The sequence below is a fragment of the Empidonax traillii genome, unplaced genomic scaffold, assembly GCF_003031625.1.
Source record: "Empidonax traillii isolate 1590-97213 ecotype Southwest subspecies unplaced genomic scaffold, ASM303162v1 scaffold349:size579689, whole genome shotgun sequence".
Classification (NCBI taxonomy): Eukaryota; Metazoa; Chordata; class Aves; order Passeriformes; family Tyrannidae; genus Empidonax; species Empidonax traillii.
The window spans coordinates 246,014-265,913 of record NW_020955542.1 but is presented as its reverse complement, the minus strand read 5'-3'; the positions used below and the strand labels follow the sequence as shown (position 1 = coordinate 265,913).

The following is a 19,900-nucleotide window of genomic DNA, read 5'->3' as shown; positions in this document are numbered from 1 at the left end:
TCAGTGTTAATTGCTCTTTAAGCTGTTTAGATGTTAGAAAGTGAAATAACTGGTAATGAAGAAGAACCGTAGCAGTAGTGAAAAATAGCGCTTTTTCTAGTAAATACGATGGGAATTTGCGGTCGTGGCACGGCGCGCTTTTGTTGGTTCTGGAAACAGCTTTTAGTAGCCTCTTTTTTTTTTTTTTTTTTTTGTGTGTGTGTGTGTGTGCGTGTGTGGCAATTTTAATCTGTCTGTGACCGACACCACGCGTTGTGAAGGTCTTTCCGGAACCACCGTGGAGCAAAAATAAGTTCCTTTATTCTGGAAAAGAGAAACTTTTTGAAGTTGAGCGACGTGCTGATTGTCGGCATCTTTTTTTTTTTTTTTCCCCCCCCTGGCCGTTCACGTGATCTCTCTTCCGTTTTCAGAAGAGAAACGTCTGGAAGAGCAACAGCTTGATTTTAAGAGTTTCACGTTTGGGTTTTTCTGTGGCTGTTCAGCAAAGAGCGAATATATTGCATCATGTGTTAATCACTATTTGGTATGCAAACTCTTGCAGGTGACTGCAGTAATTTGTCTATAGTAGCTGTGGTTTGTGCAATTGCAGCGAGAGTAGTTTAGTGCCTGAAAGAAATAAAGGCAGCAAGTCTTCATTCTGTCTTTAAATTGAGGCGTGGCTGAACATCGGTCATAATTCAGATACCAGAAAGCTGCTGCAGAGCTTTGTGGTCCGAGTGTTTGTACACAAAGTGCCGGTAAGCACAGGCGGGGGTAGCACACTTGGAGTGTAATCAACTGCCCTGTTTTGGGGGTGATTTTAGATGCTGTCTTACCCTGCAGATCCACACCGGTCGTCTTGATCTTGGTACCTGAAGGAACGTTGTACAGATCACTTTACAAAGCTCTCTGCCCAGTGGTTGCTCCTCTTAGCACCAGGGATATCCGTGAGAGCAGGCAGGTATCAAAATGGACGTTCCGACTCACCTCACCAATGGGTTTCCTGTTACCAATAGTTAGTAGATTCCCCCCCTCCGATTTTCAAATCTTGCTGCTGCCATCACTGAATTGTTTTTTCTCTATTTTTACGGACAAAGCAGGTGGAAGTTGTTCTACTAAGAAGTAGCAGATACTGCTTATTATGCATTCGTGAAGTTTCTTTATTAAATAGGGCATAGCAAGGATAACAACCTATGGCTATTTCTTTGATTGTGTTTGCAGTGTATGGGGAGGATAAGGGCAAGGTTAATTATTAATTGTCTTTGAGCACAAAAAAAGTCCTTTCCAGTGGACAAGGATAAACACGGCTTAACTCCTCTTTGAGTAAGGGGTGTGGGGGGGAAGTCTTCTCAATTTTTAACAAAATCCTTTTGTCTTTTCTTAAAGGTCCTGAAGCGACTCTCTGGAGACTCCCTTTTTGAAAACTTAAAAAGCAAGGACAATTCTGTTTTAATAAATGAAGGAGAATAAAGAAAATTCCAGCCCTTCTGTAAACTTGGCAAACCTGGACCATACAAAGCCATGCTGGTACTGGGATAAGAAAGATTTGGCACATACTCCATCCCAGCTAGAAGGGCTTGATCCAGCTACTGAGGCTCGATACCGCAGGGAGGGGGCCAGATTCATATTCGATGTGGGAACACGTTTAGGGCTGTATCCTTTAAACTCATGCTGGTATGAAATGTTTGTATGAATGGTGGGTTTTCAGAATAAAATGTACAAGAAGTGTCATGTGCTCAGTTAGCTGTTCAACCATTTTTTTAATAATTTATCAACAATACTTTTGTGTTTACTTGCCTTTTGATTGAACGTTTTGCTGCACAATTTTTTATCTGTTCCTTGGATAAACAAGGTTACAACTGAACCATTTTGGCAACAGAGAAGTAAGATGATACGGACTTGCCAATTAAGGATAACTTTTATCAGTTTTGAAACTCAATGTCTTACTATATTAATCTGTGTAGCTTCTCAAATTTTGAGAAGTTTTGCACTCATTTTTTTATGGATTGTGCATCTCAGGCTTCCAACCTCTGCCAACCTGCTCTTGGTTTATGGTGGCTGGTTTTCTGTTCTGTTGGTTTGAGATCTACAACTTTGTGTCAGTAAGTCCTTCCAACAGTCCCACTGTCTCAGAGACAGCCACTTAAATTTTCTGCTTCCTATATTTTGATGCTTCTTTTAATCTCCTTAGTTCTTTGTTTAATAAGATGTGGTGAAGATTAAATTTTACTCTCCCTAAACAGAAGGTTTTATTTGCATTTGTAGTTGTGAATAGTTAGCGCTTTTCTCCACACCAGCACTTTAATGTGAAGTGATAATTGTTCTGTTCCTTCATGTACCTCTTGCTGGTTTTGACCTTCTCTGGAGCAGGTACGGTGTAACACGAGAATGACCTTGTGTGGGTCCTTCTGTGGGAGTTTGCAGACCTGCAGTATATGCTTTAGGTGTCAACTGCATCTGGGCTGAATCAGTATTTAACACAGCTTTAAGGGGTTTTGTGGCTTTTTTTTTTTTTCTAAAGCTCCTGTTTTACTTGCAGTGTTTTCTAACTGGTCACTGAACAGCCAGTTACTTGAGGTACTTGATAAACCAGAATCCTTCATATATGTTTGGTTTTAAATTTGTTTTGTGTCCTGTTTGAAAGTCCTTATTCTGCACCACAGACATTATGATACTCTAGCAACTGGAATAATTTATTTCCATCGGTTTTATATGTTTCATTCCTTCAAACAGTTTCCAAGATATGTAAGTATTTAGAATATTTATGACTTAATTCAGGGATTGCACTAGGGATGGACTGCTTGAAATTTCGATTAATCATTTGGGTACTACTGCTATCCACTCCTCTGAATGATGGGAAATTAATATTTTGTCTTTTAATCATTACAGCTTATATAAATACAATTCCTTGCTTGTTTACACACTTCTGTTTACACTTAGAAGCATATTGACATTGCAGTTACCTATTGCTGCGACTGTTGTTTGAAAACAGTAACAGCTATAGTGCTGGCATTTCTATATTGGATAAAAGGAAAAAAAGAAGTGTAATACCATCTTAAAACTGCTTGACAGACACTGCTGAACCAGGACAAATTGTGCCTTGGGTTTCTGACCTTGAAATGAAATTGTATAAAATGGACAGTCCTCCAAAATCTGTATTTTTCCTTTGAGAAAGTAAAAGCTTAAATTACTACTTTATTAAAATTAGAAATTAATATGTTCATTAAGTCTTTCATGGGAGACTTCTGCAGAACTGTAAATGGAAACTTTTACAGTGCCACACTTTATTGCATATCTACATGTAGACAACTTTTTGAAAGCACTTTCCTTTTTTAGGTGACAGGAGCCTGCTGTCTCTTCTTAGCAGGAAAGGTTGAAGAAACACCTAAGAAGTGTAAAGATATAATTAAAACAGCTCGTAGCTTGCTAAATGATGTACAGTTTGGGCAGTTTGGAGATGACCCAAAGGTAAAAATACTCATGTTGAAATGATTTCATCCTGTTGTAGTCCATCAAAGTGGCATACTTTCTTTAGAGCACTGGCTGATTTTCAGTTGTTCTAAATTAAATTAGATGTTCAGCATGCATTTGTGTTTCTTCTGGGTGAAGTGATGGGTAGCCATGAAAGTAATTCTTCCTAATACAAACAGCTTTGGGAGCTTACTGGAATAATTGTTTTTATAAAAAGTTTACCTTTTATTTAATGTAAATTCCGATGTTACTTTTCAAATTAAAGGAAATCTGAGTAATTTTGGTCAGAGAAAGAAATGCTATCAAGACATAACTCATATTTAATAACCTGAATGTGATTTTAGGAAGCAATTAATAGCAAATCTTAAATAAGAGATCTCAAAAGTATTGAGAGGTTTCCTGTATAGAGTATTGACTTAGCGAAACTATGCATCTCTCAGAATTTCCTTATTATAGATAGCAGAAGTTGCTGAAACTCATGAGAGAAGTGTGATGAGAACTTACATTTTTGTTGAGATTTTGTGTATTCGGCACTTCCCTGCTGTGTCTGATACGGTTCATTCTGCTGTGGAGGAAAAAGAATTTTAAGAACCACATCCCCTGTCCTCACTCAAATAAATGTAAACTAAAGGTATTTTGGTTTAAAATACTATTTTAAGTTGGAGAGATTGTGTTCTCCTTGGAGACAAACCCTAATCAAACAAAAGCAGACAAATGTTGTTGTCTGGAGGTGCTGTGTTGTCATGCTCTACACTAGTGTAAAATATCTGTGGGTTAAAGAAGGAATAACATTGTGGTTACTTTGTAACATTCTCTAGGAAGAAGTGATGGTCCTTGAAAGAATCTTACTACAAACAATAAAGTTTGATTTGCAAGTGGAACATCCATACCAGTTTCTTCTCAAGTATGCCAAACAACTCAAAGGTAAAATATTGCAGGCTGAGCAAGTAATGCCTGTTATTAATTTTCAGAACTTAATATACATTAACAGTGCAAGAATATTCTATTTCAAACTATTTGTCCTTTTTGATTTTTTCTTAAATTTTTTCTGCCTATTTTTCAGGAGACAAAAATAAAATTCAAAAACTGGTTCAAATGGCATGGACATTTGTCAATGACAGGTAAGATAGTCTAGGAAGCTTTTTGAAAGTGGAATAGTTACTGTTGCTAACTTTGTTCTGGGGTTAGATATTTCTTTGACAAAAGTTTCTTATTTGTTTTCTGCTTGTTATATGTGTTCTTTGCCATGTTCATCAATTTTCTTGCCATCATTACCACGATAGTTCCATTGAGCACAGAACCTGGAATGAGTATAGAAGTAGACTATTAAGTCTTTTGCAGTTTTGTGGTAATGATTTAGTGCTGCATTAAAAAAAAAAAAAAAAAAGGGTAATGTTTGAAAGGGCCAAAGCAAATTCTAGATCTTCAGGATAGAAGCTGGCATCTTGCCCAGTCTTTGATATGTGGCACATTCTGAGAAAAAGAAGTAATTTCTCAATTCCGTCATGTTGATCAATGTATTTTTAATGTGGTGTTTTGGTAATAGTAAAGTGGCCATAAATTCAATAAGGAATACAGTTCTTAGCACTAATTTACAATTTCTTGAATAATGAATTTGTAGTACAAGGACTACATCAATTAGTAGGAGTGTGTATAGAAGCACTTCTCATGTGCAGCGTCCTATTGAAAAAAAACCCCAACCAAAACAACGCACTTTAGCTTTAACAAAAGCTATTCAAGAGATAAACCTTTACAGCTTGATCTAAAACTTGCATCGTGCTTGACAAGTTGCTTTACAAGTTCATATTGGCTGTTCTGTGGGTTTGGGTGGTTTTTTTAGTGCTTGTTTACATTTTATTGACAAACATTATGAAACTAAAATCCAGTGTGGGTAGCATTCTTTTACCAGTGCAATGCGGTGACAGCACGCAGTTGTGTAGGAATGAACATGAACACTATATTTAATGAACACTACAGGTGAGACTGTAGCTGCCCATACTTGGAATGTAATGCTGTCTTTTCCCTCTTTTTCCATATAGTGTTATGTTTTATGGTTTTAAACCCCAAACTTGTTCTTGTGCATTGTATTGCTTCTGCAAGCATATTCCCTCATATTATCTGTGTAAAACTGACTTGTTTCACGATAGGGATAGCACAGAAGGAGTTTAGTTTTGTAAACTCTTCTCTTTAATAAGGCTCTCAATGCCCGAGACGTTAAAACTGTGTTGGGGATTTTATACCCTGTTAATTATAGCTGTTGTACATTAAAGTGTTGTACTTCGACATTTGGGTAATCTTCAGGGTTGTGTTTTGTTTTGGTTTATTTTATATTCCAGTCTCTGCACTACCCTGTCCCTGCAGTGGGAGCCTGAGATCATAGCTGTTGCAGTTATGTACTTAGCAGGACGTTTGTGTAAATTTGAAATACAAGAATGGACGTCAAAACCAATGTACAGACGATGGTGGGAGCAGTTTGTCCAAGATGTTCCTGTTGATGTTTTGGAAGGTATGAAAACCATTTACCACAAACAGAGTATTTCATTTAACTGCGTGACTTAAGTCACAAGTAAATGCAACTTGCTTTTTATCTAGGTTTTAGTCTAAATAATTATGTGTCAAGTATGTAACTCAGATAGTATGTGCTATGCCTTAATCAGGTTTTAAATTGAACTTACTAGACTGGCTTAATCTAGAAGCGTATTTACTCATCATGATTAGACTTCTGGTCAATATTTGCATTACAGCTTGGTTAGTTTATAAATCGTCCTGGTGTGTTTTCAATTTTTTTAACGATTCGCTTCTCCCCATTTTAAATGTGGCTCAACAAACACTGGAACCAATGGAGCCTGGTTTCCAGTGGTTTTCTCACTGATAATTGACCTCTGGCTGAATTATACTAGGTTAGGGTTTTTTTTGTGGTGTTCCATGACTGAGAGACAGATTATGGGGGATGAATTCAGATAGGGGATGAATTATGGATCTTTTTAATCAATACAGCTATCTTAAACTTGTCCTCCTGAGTGAGAGAATGCCAGGAAGTTCATAAAACAAAGCAAGACCTTTCTTGACTCTGTTTAGGAAATTGGGGTCATGTGGCCACTCGTTTGTTTTCATTACAGTTTTTATGGACTTAAAAGTGTCAGACTAAGCATGCTTTAGTACCATGAATTGCTTTAGAAATCTTCTTTAAAAATTTATGGTTGTCACAATCTGGCATTGTGTTCTAAGAAATTAGAACATTATGTGTTGCTCTTCAGGTGCTTTAGCCTTTGTTGCTCTTAGAACTCAGGTGAATACCTTACAGTTCTGATTTCTTAAATGGTTACTTGCCTTGGCTTTATTGCAGCTTTTTTCAAAGTTCCTTCAGTTTATCTTAGATACGCCCTCCTCTGAATCCTTGTCAAAGAGGGTTGTAGAATGAGAATTTCTGCGGTTTCTGTTATGGCAATAGTGAATGCTTATGGAAAGAGCTCATTTGGCTTTTTTTTTTTGGGAAGGTTTTCTTTTCTTGAGTGCTGTTCTTGCATCTGGTTATCAGTTGGTCCTACATGTTTTCTTGCAGACCTTTAGCTCCTAACGTGTTGAAACAAGATATTCGGTACTAGTCCTTTACTTAGTTTCCTGGAACTTTTTTGACTGGCCTAACTAGATTTGTATCTTTAAGCATTTAATCTTCTTTCATTCCCTTTCTTGCTGTATTACAATATTGTTAACATGGTTACCTGGCTCTCCAGGCATACATTAATGATATACAATGTATTAATACCAAGACACTGTGTTTTTCTGGAAGGTGTGCTTATGCATCGACATATTGTTCAGCATAGGCAGAAGAAACTCAGAAATGCAAGTATAAACTGAAAATTAGTCTGTTTTAAAAAAGTCAAATCTCTGTTTATTGTAACAGTGACTAATATTTGCAATGATTTTTTCCAGAGTTGATGTCCAGTAAAAAGCATAGTTGATAATTGTGTGTTAAATTTACACTTGTACATTAAAATGGTATAATACTTTGGATTTCTTTTTTCTTTATTATTAAGATATCTGTCATCAGATCCTGGATCTATACTCACAAGGAAAACAGCAAATGCCTCATCATACTCCTCACCAGTTGCAGCAGCCACCATCCCTTCAATCTACACCCCAGGCACCAACAGTACAGCAGTCCCAGCAATCCCAGAGCTCAGAACAATCACAGACTCAGCAGCAAAAAGAGTCGCAACAGTCAGCACAGCAACAGCAGCAGCAGCAGCAAACACAAGCACAGCAGTCTAAAAAGCCCTCTCCCCAGTCAAGTCCTCCTAGACAGCCTAAAAGACCAGCAGTAAGTTGAACTTTAACTTTCTGATGCCCACTTGATTTAAAGGCCACTGTGTGCAGCAGACTTGTGTTCGCTTAAAGAATGAGCCTGGTAATTAATTTTATATGGTAGATTTTCATTGGTTATATGGCAAGTATGTTAATGCAGAACAACCTTTACAGTTTTGGCATATCACATTCTTATTCCACTTGAGGCAAAAGCAGTGGAGAAATTTTTTAACTCCACATGATCTATTAAGGTTCTCAGTGTTTGTGGTTCTGTGCTATCAAACCTCCTGATTTCTCTGTTAAGCAGGCTTAGTTTAGGAAAGGTTTCTTGTGCTACACCTGAATGTAGAGATGTGCATAATGATGAAGACATTTATTGACTCTTTGATTGCAATTTTTAAGAGAACAGTGGCCTCTAAAATAAAAGTATGTCAAAATTCCTAAAAACAGTCTTTCAAAATATTTTAATAACAGTAGAAGCCTAAATATTCATCATACTTAAAAGTCTCACTTTGTCCATACTGTCACTTCATAATTGAAAATGAGAAGGTACATTAGCAGTTGGATAGTATCACAAGTACTCTGAGAGCTCTTCCACAGTCGTCTAGTTCAAGTTCACCTTTCAGACTTTAATCTACACCTTTTGTGATTATTTTCTTTTTTTCACTTTAAAAGTGAAAGGGTGAAAAAGAAAGGGTGAAAGTGTTACCAAATCTTCTTGCATGTACTTAGCAAGAAGAGTGCCTTCAGAAGTAAAATGTTTGGAACAAGTCTATTTAGGAAGTAAATTTTGTACAGCTTTTACAGCTTTTGCTCTAACTTGTAATTAATGCAGGCCCAAACTAGAGAACAGACATTGGGGGGAAAAAATCAAACCAACCTAAAAACCAAATAAAACGAAAAACCACGAGGAAGCAGCAAATGCTCGAATGAAATGGATTTGGAAGAGCGCAGCATCTCCATGATAGCAGCCTCCAACAAAAGACAAAAATGTAGCTCTGTAAAATGTTGGTCTTGTAATTGCAAAATATAGCCTACTACAGGAAAACACCTGCACTGAAATTTTCAGTTGTTCCACTGAACTTCAGCACTGTGCAGGATAGAAGGCTGATAACGTGTTAATTAGCTTCAGAATTGTGAGAGCTCTTTATAGGTACTATGTATTTCTTTTCATGATTTTATGCCATCAGCACAGATTCTGTTTTGAGTTGTCAGACCTCTAGGGCAGGGAACTCTCTTGGCACATCAGAAACTAGTAATAACAGTTTGGTTTTTTCAATGTGCATCCATCGGATGTTGTTATGAATTCTTGTTCATTCATGTAAAGGCCTTTACAGTACTACTGATTTTGCCCCATCCCACGTGCTAATGAACTACCTCATGGAAAAAAAGTGATGCCTTTTGCATGAATAGTATCTGTTGTTCTTTAACAATCACCTCTGGTCAAGCCATAAGAGAAACTTACCTTTTCTTGAAATTAGTTTGATCTCTATCACCTAATAATTGAGGAAGTAAATACCACAGATAAAAAGTTAAATTCTGGTACACTGTAGTCATTCAAAACAAATAAAAAGCAAAGGGTGAGTCAACAGGAGTTCTGTAGGAATACAGCACAAACAGCCTAAATTTTAGAAAAGCCAATACAGTGATCTGAAATTGTTCTTTTTCCAGAAAGCAGTCTGGACGAACGAGATGTGTGGTGTTTGAAAGATTTACTCGGTGCTTCTAAAATGTTCGTCAGTTAGATGTACCATAAACCTTACTTAAAATCTTAGCCTCCTTATATAAATAGGGCTTTGCATGACATTTTTGGTTTGTGCAGAACAGAAATACACTTTGCTCCTGGAGGCCAGATTTTCAATTTACATGAACTCTCATAACTCTGTTACCTTCTACTGAGCCAAGATACTTTCAAGCAGCTGAGGCATTGGCCCATGACTTACAGACCCACACCAGATGTCTAAAGCATCTGCACATCCTCTGCATCTCTAGTGGTGAAGAGTGTTCAAATTTTCAGTTGATTTCACTAAAAATATACTGTGAATCATTAGATGTAAATAGTTCATTTAGTTGGATTAAACTTGAAATTGTTAGTGGGAACAATTTTAATGCACTAGAAATAGCAGTGAAAGAACAGCTCCATTGTGGTTTGAATTGAGCTGAAAGTATTAAATACCCTTTGGAGTGCTAATAAATAAGGTTGATTATTATTATTTATTATGACCCGGGGATGTCCTGGCTGGGCAAATACAAACTACAATACAGTAGAAGGACCAAAGAAATGCTCATCTCTATTTTAGCAGCTGCCATTATTAGGGAAGTGATTTAAATGTTTATAAATTTTGGGCTTGTTGCCACTTGATTCTTTTTTTTTCTTTAGCATAAATACAGTTTAGACTGATATTTGCTTTTCTGTCACACGAGTTATTTGGCTCCAGTTGCATGTTCCATTCCAATGGTGTACCTGAATGATGTTATTTTTGGAACATTGTTCCATATTAATAGATGCACAGTAATTTAATTGCTTGTCACCTGATCAACTGATTTCACAGAATGAGTGATTTTTAGGAAAAGGTCCAATAAGTAGTGGAGATTTACTTCTGTTTGAAAGTGCAGGAAGAGCTGATGTTTGTGTGCAGTTTTACAGACAATTACAATTTAGTGCTAGAAAGTCAAGAAAAGACCACCCAAGTAAAATGAAGGCAGCAGGTGAGTTTGTGAGAGTCACCAAGAAAAAAAGTATGTGTATTTGAAATAGGAAGATAAAAATTATTGTCCTTAAAAAGCAGGAAAGCAGCTGGAAGGTGTCTGAAAAATTGAAATGATTTTCAAAGGAAGATAAGAAAGAGATTGCCTCAAGCAGGCAAAAATTGGACAGCAAAAATTTTGAAAATACCTATCAGAATTAAGGAAAATTTGTTGTTCAAGTTGGATTGAAATGTATGTCCATTCTTGCTGTGGAAAGTGAAAGGAACAGAGCAACAGTTCATGAAGGTAAAGCTAACAGAGGTAAATAGTCCCTTAAAAAAACCTTTTCATTTAAAAGACGAAGAAGCCGTGTACCATTCCCCTCTGACCTTTATCATTAATTTTAAATACATTTGTACTTAAAATTTTGGTAAAGTTTTCTGCTTTTCTCTGAGACCATTAAGTTGTCATCTCAGTGGGACTGTGTAATCTGTAAAGATTTTTCTTACTCCACTATCTGAGATTCTTTAAAAAAACTACAATACACCAACAACCAAACAAACAAGAAAAAAACCCAATCAAAAACTTGTGATTGGAAGGATGATGTGAGATTCTGTGGGTTTTGTTCAGAGTGCATACATTTTTTTTGCTGGCATAACATTTGGCTTTTATACAACGCTTTCCATCCGAAGGCTTCCGAGATGTTCTAAGCTGTGCAACACTTTCACTGCCCCCCTGTCCTGGTAAATAAAGCATAAAGGCCTGAAGTGATTTTGGCAAAGGTTGAGTGACAGGTCAAAGCAGAAGTGGGAACAGAGGCCAGGTCTCTTGTTTTCAACTCAGTGAGCAGTGTACTGGACCGTGACAGATGTGCAGTGGATGATAAGTACATTAAATGAGATGCAACACGCCATGGTGAGAACAGCAGAAAATACTGCCTCTAAAATACCTGCTATTTTTCCAGTCTTTTTATTTTGCCAGTTAAGTTGGGCTTTGCCAGTGTGATTTGATTTTGTTCAGTGTTTGTCTTGCATCTATCTAAAGACACCATAGAATTATTTAGGTTGGAAAAGAACTTTAAGATCATTGACTCTAACTGTTAATGCTGCACTGTCAAGTCCACCAACAAACTATTTCCCCAAGTGCCACATCTGCGCATCTTTAATAGCTTCAGGGATGGTGACTCAACCACAATACCTGACCACCCTTTCCATGATGAAATTTTGCCCAATATCCAATCTAAACCACTCTTGGCACAACTTGAGTCTGTTTTCTCTTGTCCTTTTTGCCTGGGAGACTGATTGTAATGGTCCTATTTTAACCTTTTTTTTTTTTTTTTCCCCAAACAGGCTGTATCTCCAAAAGAAGAAACAAAGGCAGCAGGTAAATATTAGTATTCTATTCATATTGCTTCAGTTTTGCTGTTTAAACCAGAATAAGTCATATGCTGACATGCACTTTGTTTGCTTACAGGCTTGGCAATTCTAAACTATTTTGCTCCTGATAATGAATCTTTAAATATGTACTTTAAATATGTTTTTTAGAAGTTTCTAGCTGCAGAACATGAAAAAATTGAGTATAACTGTGCCCCAAGGGTCTCTTAGTACAGTCTTAATTCAGTCAACTTCTTCTGACGTTTGTTTCAATGAGTTACAAATTAAAAGTTTTGGGCTAGAAAACATGTACTTGCTCATCTTCAGTTACATACTGTTATTGGGTAGTTTGTCTCTAATTAAAGTTGTTTGAAATGGTGGGCATGGGTTCTTTTGGAAGACTTGTATGTGATACTTGATACCATGTTATTTATACAAATATGTTGATTTTAGTTTTCTTTATTAAACATACCTAGTATATAGGGTTTCCACTGTACTTTTGTATAGAGTAATATGATGTGATAATCATTAGTATGAGACCAGAGTTGAAATTTGGAAAATATTGCAGAGAAATAACCAGTTAGGAACTGACAAATGTTTTTTAGAGCCACCGCCACCATCTAAAATTCCTAAAATTGAAACTTCACATCCACCAATACCTCCTGCACATCCCCCTCCAGGTAAGCTTTTACTTTCTTAAACACATTTACTCCTGTTAATTGTGTTGTTTTTCATTTGGGTCATGGTAGGTAACGGTGTGGGGGCAGGGGATTGTTGCCTTGTTAGTCAGCTTGGCAAGTTAAATTATAAGTTCAATAAGCTCTAGAGGGAATTTCATGTTACTAGCACAGGCTTTTCCAGACAGAAGTAAAAAACTTATGATGGAAACAAGATTATTATACTGGGTGGACAAGGGCAAAACAAGGCTGCAACTCTTAAGTACCTAGAAGACTAAAACTAGTTGTCAATAGCAGGCAAAAAGGGACTTGTGATCTCAAAAGGAAGGCAGATGCCATATTAGATTACCAGATGGGCTTCAAGCTGTCCTGTAGAAGTCCTCCATGCATCTGTATTCCTATACATCTGTAGTACAGGAATTCTGCAGGTGTGTCACTTCTAAAAAATACGAGGGATACGTTCTTTGCTGCACATCAGAAGAGGACTTTTATCTGCCAGAGAACATTAACACTGCACACATGCCTTATGTTTGCAAAATAAACTGTACTGTTGTAAAAATGTGCTTCCAGCGCCTTGATGCATTAGCTGTCCTTCCAGTGACCCTGAAATATGACATAAATATTTTACAGACCACAGTCCATAATGTAACTGTAAGATGACAGCTCTGAACAGGGAAGTACAAGAGAGAAAAGGAGAGCTCTAAAATATAGTAGGACTATTTTTCCCAATTGTTAAAATCTAATGAAGAATGAAGCTTTTTTTTCTAAATACCATGTTCGTTATTCCTTCAGTTGTTAAATCTTGAATGCACATCTTGCATCCAGAATGGTTCTGAAAATAAACAAATGGGGAAATTACTGCCTGCTGTAATTTAAGAGCTAGAAGTCATTGAAATCATAGGTACCACAACCAGCATACCCACCTTGCATGGTTTAATTATGTCTGTCCTAGGGGACAATTTTGCTGTTAAAATTATGACTGCGTAGATAAAGTAAATCCTATTTGAGCAGGTAGTGGATTTATTTCCCTTGTTACCTAAAATTTTCCTCTTTGAATTTGTTTCTACAAGTATATAATTGTATAAGCATTGAAACATTTTCAGAATAGTCTTTAAAGGGCAACTCTGTGGAAAAATCAGGTGAAAACCAAGAATGCATATTGACAAAAGGAACAGAAGTACTAGGATGTGGCTTTATCTCAAATTTTATTTCACAATGACAGTTTAGTATGCCACTGGAAACGACTGCCCTATATCTGCTTCTAAATAACTTTTCTTATTGAACAGTGTTTTAGATGCTTATATAAATGAGTAAGATGGATGTCAAGATGCCCTAAAATATTTTTTGTTGGCCATTTTAATACTGACTCTGACCATACAGAGAGGTTGCTATTAGGTCAGTCATCCTAGAGGTATTATGTACTTTATAGGGTCTGCATTAGGAGGGGAAAAGATTCTTATGTAAAGAGAAGACAGCTTAAAACATGTCCTTTCCAGAAGTAGCCAAGTATAATTCTGCAAAATGCTGACCTTTCTATGAACTTGTCCAGAGTGTCAGGTGCTGAGTTCCCTGAAACTAATCAAAGGAACAAAGCTGATAAGATTTTATGTCCTTCTTACCCTCCAGTTTTCTTTTTTTCTTTCTTTTGGTAAACAGGTTTAGAACTGAGTGTTAAAGACTTGAGACTTTGGCCTATGTTCTCAAATAGTATTTCCCAATACAGGAGGCAGGTGAAGTGCAGAGGGTAATCCCAGGACACCTCCTGGACTATCACAGGGATAGAAAGGAGGCCTGGACTAAAGAAGATGGAAGAACTGACCAAAAGAGTTTTGGTACCTTGGATCCCATGACTTTTTAAATCCACTAGTTGTGATTCTGTCCATCCAGTCTGCTAATTCTGCTAATTGTACAACAGTATTTAAATTACAAAAAAATAAGAAGAAGAATGGAAGCTGAATTTAACTATTAGAATGGGAAAAGCTGACCTTGAAGCTTTGTTAGGCAGCTTAGTTGGTTTTCAGTGACCTAAGAAAGTCTGACTGGATACCATGTGGCATTCAGAGACAGAGAGAATCGAGTTCTCTTTTGCTATGTTAACTGGAAGAAAAATACAAAATATTCAGAAGCTGTTATTGCCACTATCCTTCAAAAAATAAATGAAATTTTCTTTTTCAGAGCGCAAGCCTCCTTTGACAACTGCAGTTTCAATGGGAGAACCAGAGCAATCTACTACTGTGGACTCAGTAGATATGCCAAAGGTCCAGATTCCTCCCCCTGCTCATCCTGCCCCAGTACATCAACCTCCACCTCTGCCACATCGTCCCCCGCCCCCACCCCCCACCAGTTATATTACAGGGATGTCTACTACAAATTCTTACATGTCAGGGGAGGGTTATCAAAGTCTTCAGTCAATGATGAAAACAGAAGGACCAACATACGGAGCTTTACCACCGGCCTATGGACCACCAGCTCATCTACCATATCATCCTCATGTCTATCCTCCCAACCCTCCACCACCAGTTCCACCTCCACCCCCTGCTTCTTTCCCCCCACCCAATATTCCACCTCCTACTCCTGGATATCCTCCTCCACCTACATACAATCCTAATTTCCCACCTCCAAGACTGCCTCCAACTCATGCAGTACCACCTCATCCACCTCCAGGGCTGGGAATGCCACCAGCTAGTTACCCCCCGCCTACTGTTCCCCCAGGTGGACAGCCACCTGTCCCACCTCCAATTCCACCACCTGGTATGCCACCTGTAGCAGGACTGGGACGTGCTACATGGATGAGATAGCATGAGGTAATTTGCACGAAATACCTTTACGTTGACTAGGCAGGAGTAGCTAGCCAAAAATCTACATTGTAAAGATGAAGAGGAGGGTAATCTGTATAATTTAGATGAAGAAATGGGAGTAAATGAAAATTTAGCTGATCTGTTTGCAGTATTGTTTATGGTGAGTTATATAGGCTTCTAGATTTTAATCAGCTTTGCAGTATCTATTCTAACTTTATACGTTTGACTTAAGTTTAAATTGTCTTGACTTATTCCAGCACTGGATTACTTTGTACTAGCAAAACCAGCCATATTGGCTCAATTATATCAGTAAGAAGAAAATTTCCTTCTAGAAATCAGTGCCTATTTTTGAGTATCAAAATAGCCAGATACCATGATCTGTGATCTGTAACAAGAAACTTCATTTTTAGTAATAATTAAAACAACACGATGTCAAGCATGAAAGCTGCTTTATTTAAGGGAGATTCTGAATGCTAGCTGACTGGAATAATTTTGAGGTGTTTGCCTTGCTGATAGTTTTGGTTTGGAATGTACTGGTATCTTAAAATATTGTATGTTTACACCTATTTGCAAATTCCTGTACATAATATATATATTTTCTAAGTGTGAAAGTCTGAATGTAACAGCCTACTGTGATGTACATCATAGTTATAAATGGGACTACTTTGTTCACTCTACCCAAATAAAATTGGTTCTGAATTTAGTGGATTTCCAGATTTTTCATATTAGTTCAGAATTCACAACTATGGTACTTACTGCAAGGTATTTCAGCAGTGGTCTTCCAAATTTTATTCAGCAGTTTATTTAAAAAGAATGTATTTTATTTTATTCAGCTAGAAGTATACACTATCACAATCAATCTCTTACTTCATTTTTACTAAAATATTTCAAATGAATGTTTTACACACATTATCAAAAAAATCTGTACTATTACTTTCCCTCCCCAAAAAAGCCAGAGTGGTTCAATAATAGGTAAAAACGCGTGCTAAAGGTCTAAAGAATTTTGCTATATACACAACAGCAGGTGCTAACTTTTCCAGTTCTTTGTAATTCATATACAGAAAATATAGCAGGGCTGTAAGATCACAGGTTTAACAGAAATCAAACTTTAAACTGATTTCTAAAGCAGCACAAATAGACTTTCCCCACATTATGAAAAATATACAATTTTATCACTTTACAGTCATGCACTTTGAAAAAAGATCAGTAGTACTCTTCCCCCACAGTTTCTAGAAAGATAAAAGGTCACTTTAACACTGATTTCTTTTAATATCTAATATTTGGATAAAAATGTGCCATTCTCAAACAAGGTTGTGCTCGGCAGTCTTATCAAGGTGCAAAGAGCCAACTGAAGCTGGTTATACTGCAGCATTTCAGGAACTGTTAGGGAAATGCTGCTTACTTCAGTCACTCCAACAAAATTCAAGGATGTGATTTTACTTTCTTTAAGCAAGCAAAGTCCTTTTGTAAACAGTGGATGCTTTCTTTGCCGGAGGATTGCAGAACCCAGGGCTTCAATCTTGAGGAAATTATCTTGGGCTATTGTGCCAAATATATCAATTTAATGGCCACCATTTCAAGGGATGCTTCCCTCCAGCTTAATGTACAAAGCTCCTCAGGTAGTTTTCACTGGAGACTTAGCACATAGGTTAGTGAATTTAAATATGCATATAAAATACCTTTTTAGACAACTGAAAATTCAGCACCCAAGTCATCCCATAAAGTCATTGAGCATCATTTTACCCCAGGAAGACACTTTATAGCTCAAATGGAGCTATGATGAGTAGCAAGCCTAAAAACCTCCGAACAGCAACACCCCAAGGTACAGCACTGTTGTGTTCTTTTGCAAATTCAGTGATGCACATCTTACACTGAAGATGATGCTGCTGCCAAATAGAATCTTAGAAAATCAATGGGCAGTACCCTAAGTGTATAAAGGTTGTTCAGCTGAACTGCTGGCTACCCTGCAAACTGGCTCTTCAGGATTACTGAATTGACCCCAATTGCAGCACTGTTTCTCTTGTAGGTGAGATCTGCAGGTAGAACAAAACAAGCTTTGCTTGAAGTCTTTGAATAGACTTTGAGAGAAATTTGATAGAAGGAAATATTTGAATGGGAATTACATAGCTGGTGAGACGAGTAATCTGATTAATGTAGTTCTTCTCTTGTTGAGAGGACCTGCTAGCTTAACATACCCCTTAAATAGCAAGCATGTCATCAATACAGTTAACTCTCTTCAAGTGCTGGCAACATTTGTGTTGCTTTAGTTAGAATTCACTGACATAAATTAACCTTGTTCCAAATATACTTAAATTCTCTGCTTAATCCAGTGATTAGATGCCACCAAAATAAAAATGGGCTTTCAAGCAGATAGATTAAAGCAACCCTCTGTTTGACATAAGATGTTAAGGAAAAATTATGCCTCTGCTCTGCATCACCTTTTCCGGTATGGAAATCTCAAGGTATTCATTGTACAGCAGGAAGACAAGCAGCCATCAGTGGTGACTAGAAACTGGAGGTCAAAACAAAAAGTGGAGAAAATCCAGAATCCTCTAAAGTTGCGGTGCCTTAAGGAGACAGTCAGACTCTAGAATGGATTTTTCCAGACTCCATGGGATGTAAATACTATTAGACTGAGAGCTAGATAGCTCAGTGTTCACTGACTGAGCAATAGTAAGAAATTGCTCACTGGTGGGTGTGTGAATGAGAATATGCGTTTGCGTTTTGGGGGTGGTTCTTGGTTGGCTATTTTTAAATAACCTACTCGACTGTCACATTTTTATTTCTGCAATGAATAATGAAGTGGTTCTTACTCTTATGGGTTACTGTGTATTTTGGTTGTATTCCTTCTCTGTTTTTTCTACTGGTTACAGGTTTCGGCTCTGACACTGCAAATTCTTCACCCAGGCAGCTAGTTTATTGTACACCATGGGACCAATTACCTTTCATAAGCTGCAGCATGGGCTCCTTGGTGTTGTATCGGTGCTCCTTGTTATACAATACCACAAGTCAAGAACTCAACTGGTAGAACAAATTAATTTAAGAGGAAGAACCTGTCCAGCTAATTCAGCTGTCTGTAGCTGTGACTGATTCTTACAGAGAATAAAAGGAAAGGAATTATGTTTGAGGTCATTACATCTTCAAAATAATCACTAAAATCAATGCAACTTTTGAAGAGGAGGCTTTGATCTTTTCACATGCCTGTCTTTAAAATTATGTCACAGAAATGAGTACTAATAACGAAGCCTCGCTTCCTTGGACTATTGGGAAAGGACATCTAATAAAATACAGGGACAGCTGCTGTGACAACTTGGAAAAGGAGGGAGTCAAATTCTTACAACTACACAGGCAGCTACTCCACAATAGCAAAATATAAGTCCCATTGTTTTATATACAACCATTTGAAGAAGGAAAAACTCACTTGTTTTGGTTCATTAATAAAAATAAAGCTTGAATGGCAGGAAGCAGTCTCACCCGACAGCCCGTGTTTATGGAGTTTTTATTCAGCTCTGCAAAGTTGTTGTTCGGTTACCTTACACAGGAACCAGTATAGATCCAGCAAGAACATTAAAAAAACCCACCCAAATCTTCTTGATGTGAAAGATGAGCTGCTCTTGAAGATCCTGTGAAAGCCATAAGCACTGCTAGGATGGCAGTTTCTGCTGAATTACTTTGTAGTGAAAGCTTTACAGGAAAAGTGTTGCCATATTTGTAGGGAATACTGGTGTGTGGCTAAGTGACTTCATTCACATTATGACTGCAGAAATCTCATGTCATTTGTTCACGAAAAATAGTTCATTAACAGCTGGTACAGAGTCTCAAGCCTTTCTGTACTCTTGTGTGATGAGCACCACCATACAAAGTATGGTGGTGCAAGTGTTTTTAGCTTGCCACTCAACGTTTTACACAGAGCCTTGTAAAAACAGTTGCATGTCATTCTTCAAAATAAGGGCCTCCAAAATAAGTGTTAGCAGCTCATGAACTTGGCAGGCAGTCAGCCAATGAATTTGACTTGCATTTTTCTTGGAAGGTGCTGCCTGGAGCCACTAACCCAGCTATGAATCACTGACAAGTGGGTGGACAGGAGCAGTACAAACGGTGACTTCTCCGCAGGTTAAGGGTTCTTCTTGTTCCTCTTAAAAAATTCTCTGGAGTTAGTTAATTCTACAAACAGACCATTACAACAAAGCAGGTTTGAACTACAATACAAATGATGCAAGTCTGGCATTATTGGATGGTTACCCATTGAACAGTAGTTCCAGAGCACCACAGCCTGGAAATCAGGCCTTTAGCTGCCATATTTACACTATTGTTACAAAAAAAAGCTGGGAGGAAAAAAAAAAAAAAAAGGAAACCCTGAAAAAAACCTCAACCCCAAATCCCAAAGAACAGGCAGCCAGAAACACTGAGCTCTGCCTCTTTAGTCTTCACAGAATCCATCACTTCCAGTCACCAGGGTGGTGTTCCTACAAGGGACCCTTGAACTGGTTTCCTGACAGATGTTGCCTGATGGAGGGTTTGGAGCTTGCAGCATCACCCAGCTTTCGCCAGACAACCTGTAAGAAAAAATAAAGTCATGGGGGAGAGAAGACAGGAATTTCAAAAACCC

General features: G+C 37.6%; 2 protein-coding genes across 4 annotated transcripts in view; one reads left to right on the top strand and one right to left on the bottom strand.

Annotated features, from left to right (window-relative positions):
* The first annotated feature begins 1,365 nt into the window (after positions 1 to 1,365).
* Positions 1,366 to 18,755, top strand: CCNK (cyclin K). 2 transcript variants are annotated; one of them, XM_027892393.1, is made up of 11 exons: positions 1,366 to 1,632; positions 2,643 to 2,724; positions 3,316 to 3,447; positions 4,269 to 4,374; positions 4,514 to 4,571; positions 5,787 to 5,956; positions 7,488 to 7,771; positions 11,793 to 11,826; positions 12,422 to 12,496; positions 14,669 to 15,297; positions 18,165 to 18,755. In XM_027892393.1, exons 1-10 carry the CDS (start codon positions 1,436 to 1,438, stop codon positions 15,289 to 15,291), a joined length of 1,761 nt encoding a protein of 586 aa, XP_027748194.1. In that variant the 5' UTR covers positions 1,366 to 1,435; the 3' UTR covers positions 15,292 to 15,297; positions 18,165 to 18,755. The 2 variants fall into 2 exon arrangements, with proteins under 2 accessions (XP_027748194.1, XP_027748193.1); XM_027892392.1 differs by lacking the exon at positions 18,165 to 18,755 and having other exon boundaries at positions 14,669 to 15,994.
* The window catches only part of CCDC85C (coiled-coil domain containing 85C), a 110,720-nt gene continuing 106,546 nt past the window's right edge, over positions 15,727 to 19,900 (bottom strand). For both annotated transcript variants that reach the window (XM_027892394.1, XM_027892395.1), the window contains exon 6: positions 15,727 to 19,847. In XM_027892394.1, the coding sequence (XP_027748195.1) occupies positions 19,758 to 19,847 (90 nt within the window). In that variant the 3' untranslated portion in view covers positions 15,727 to 19,757. The remainder of the gene's footprint in view (positions 19,848 to 19,900) is intronic.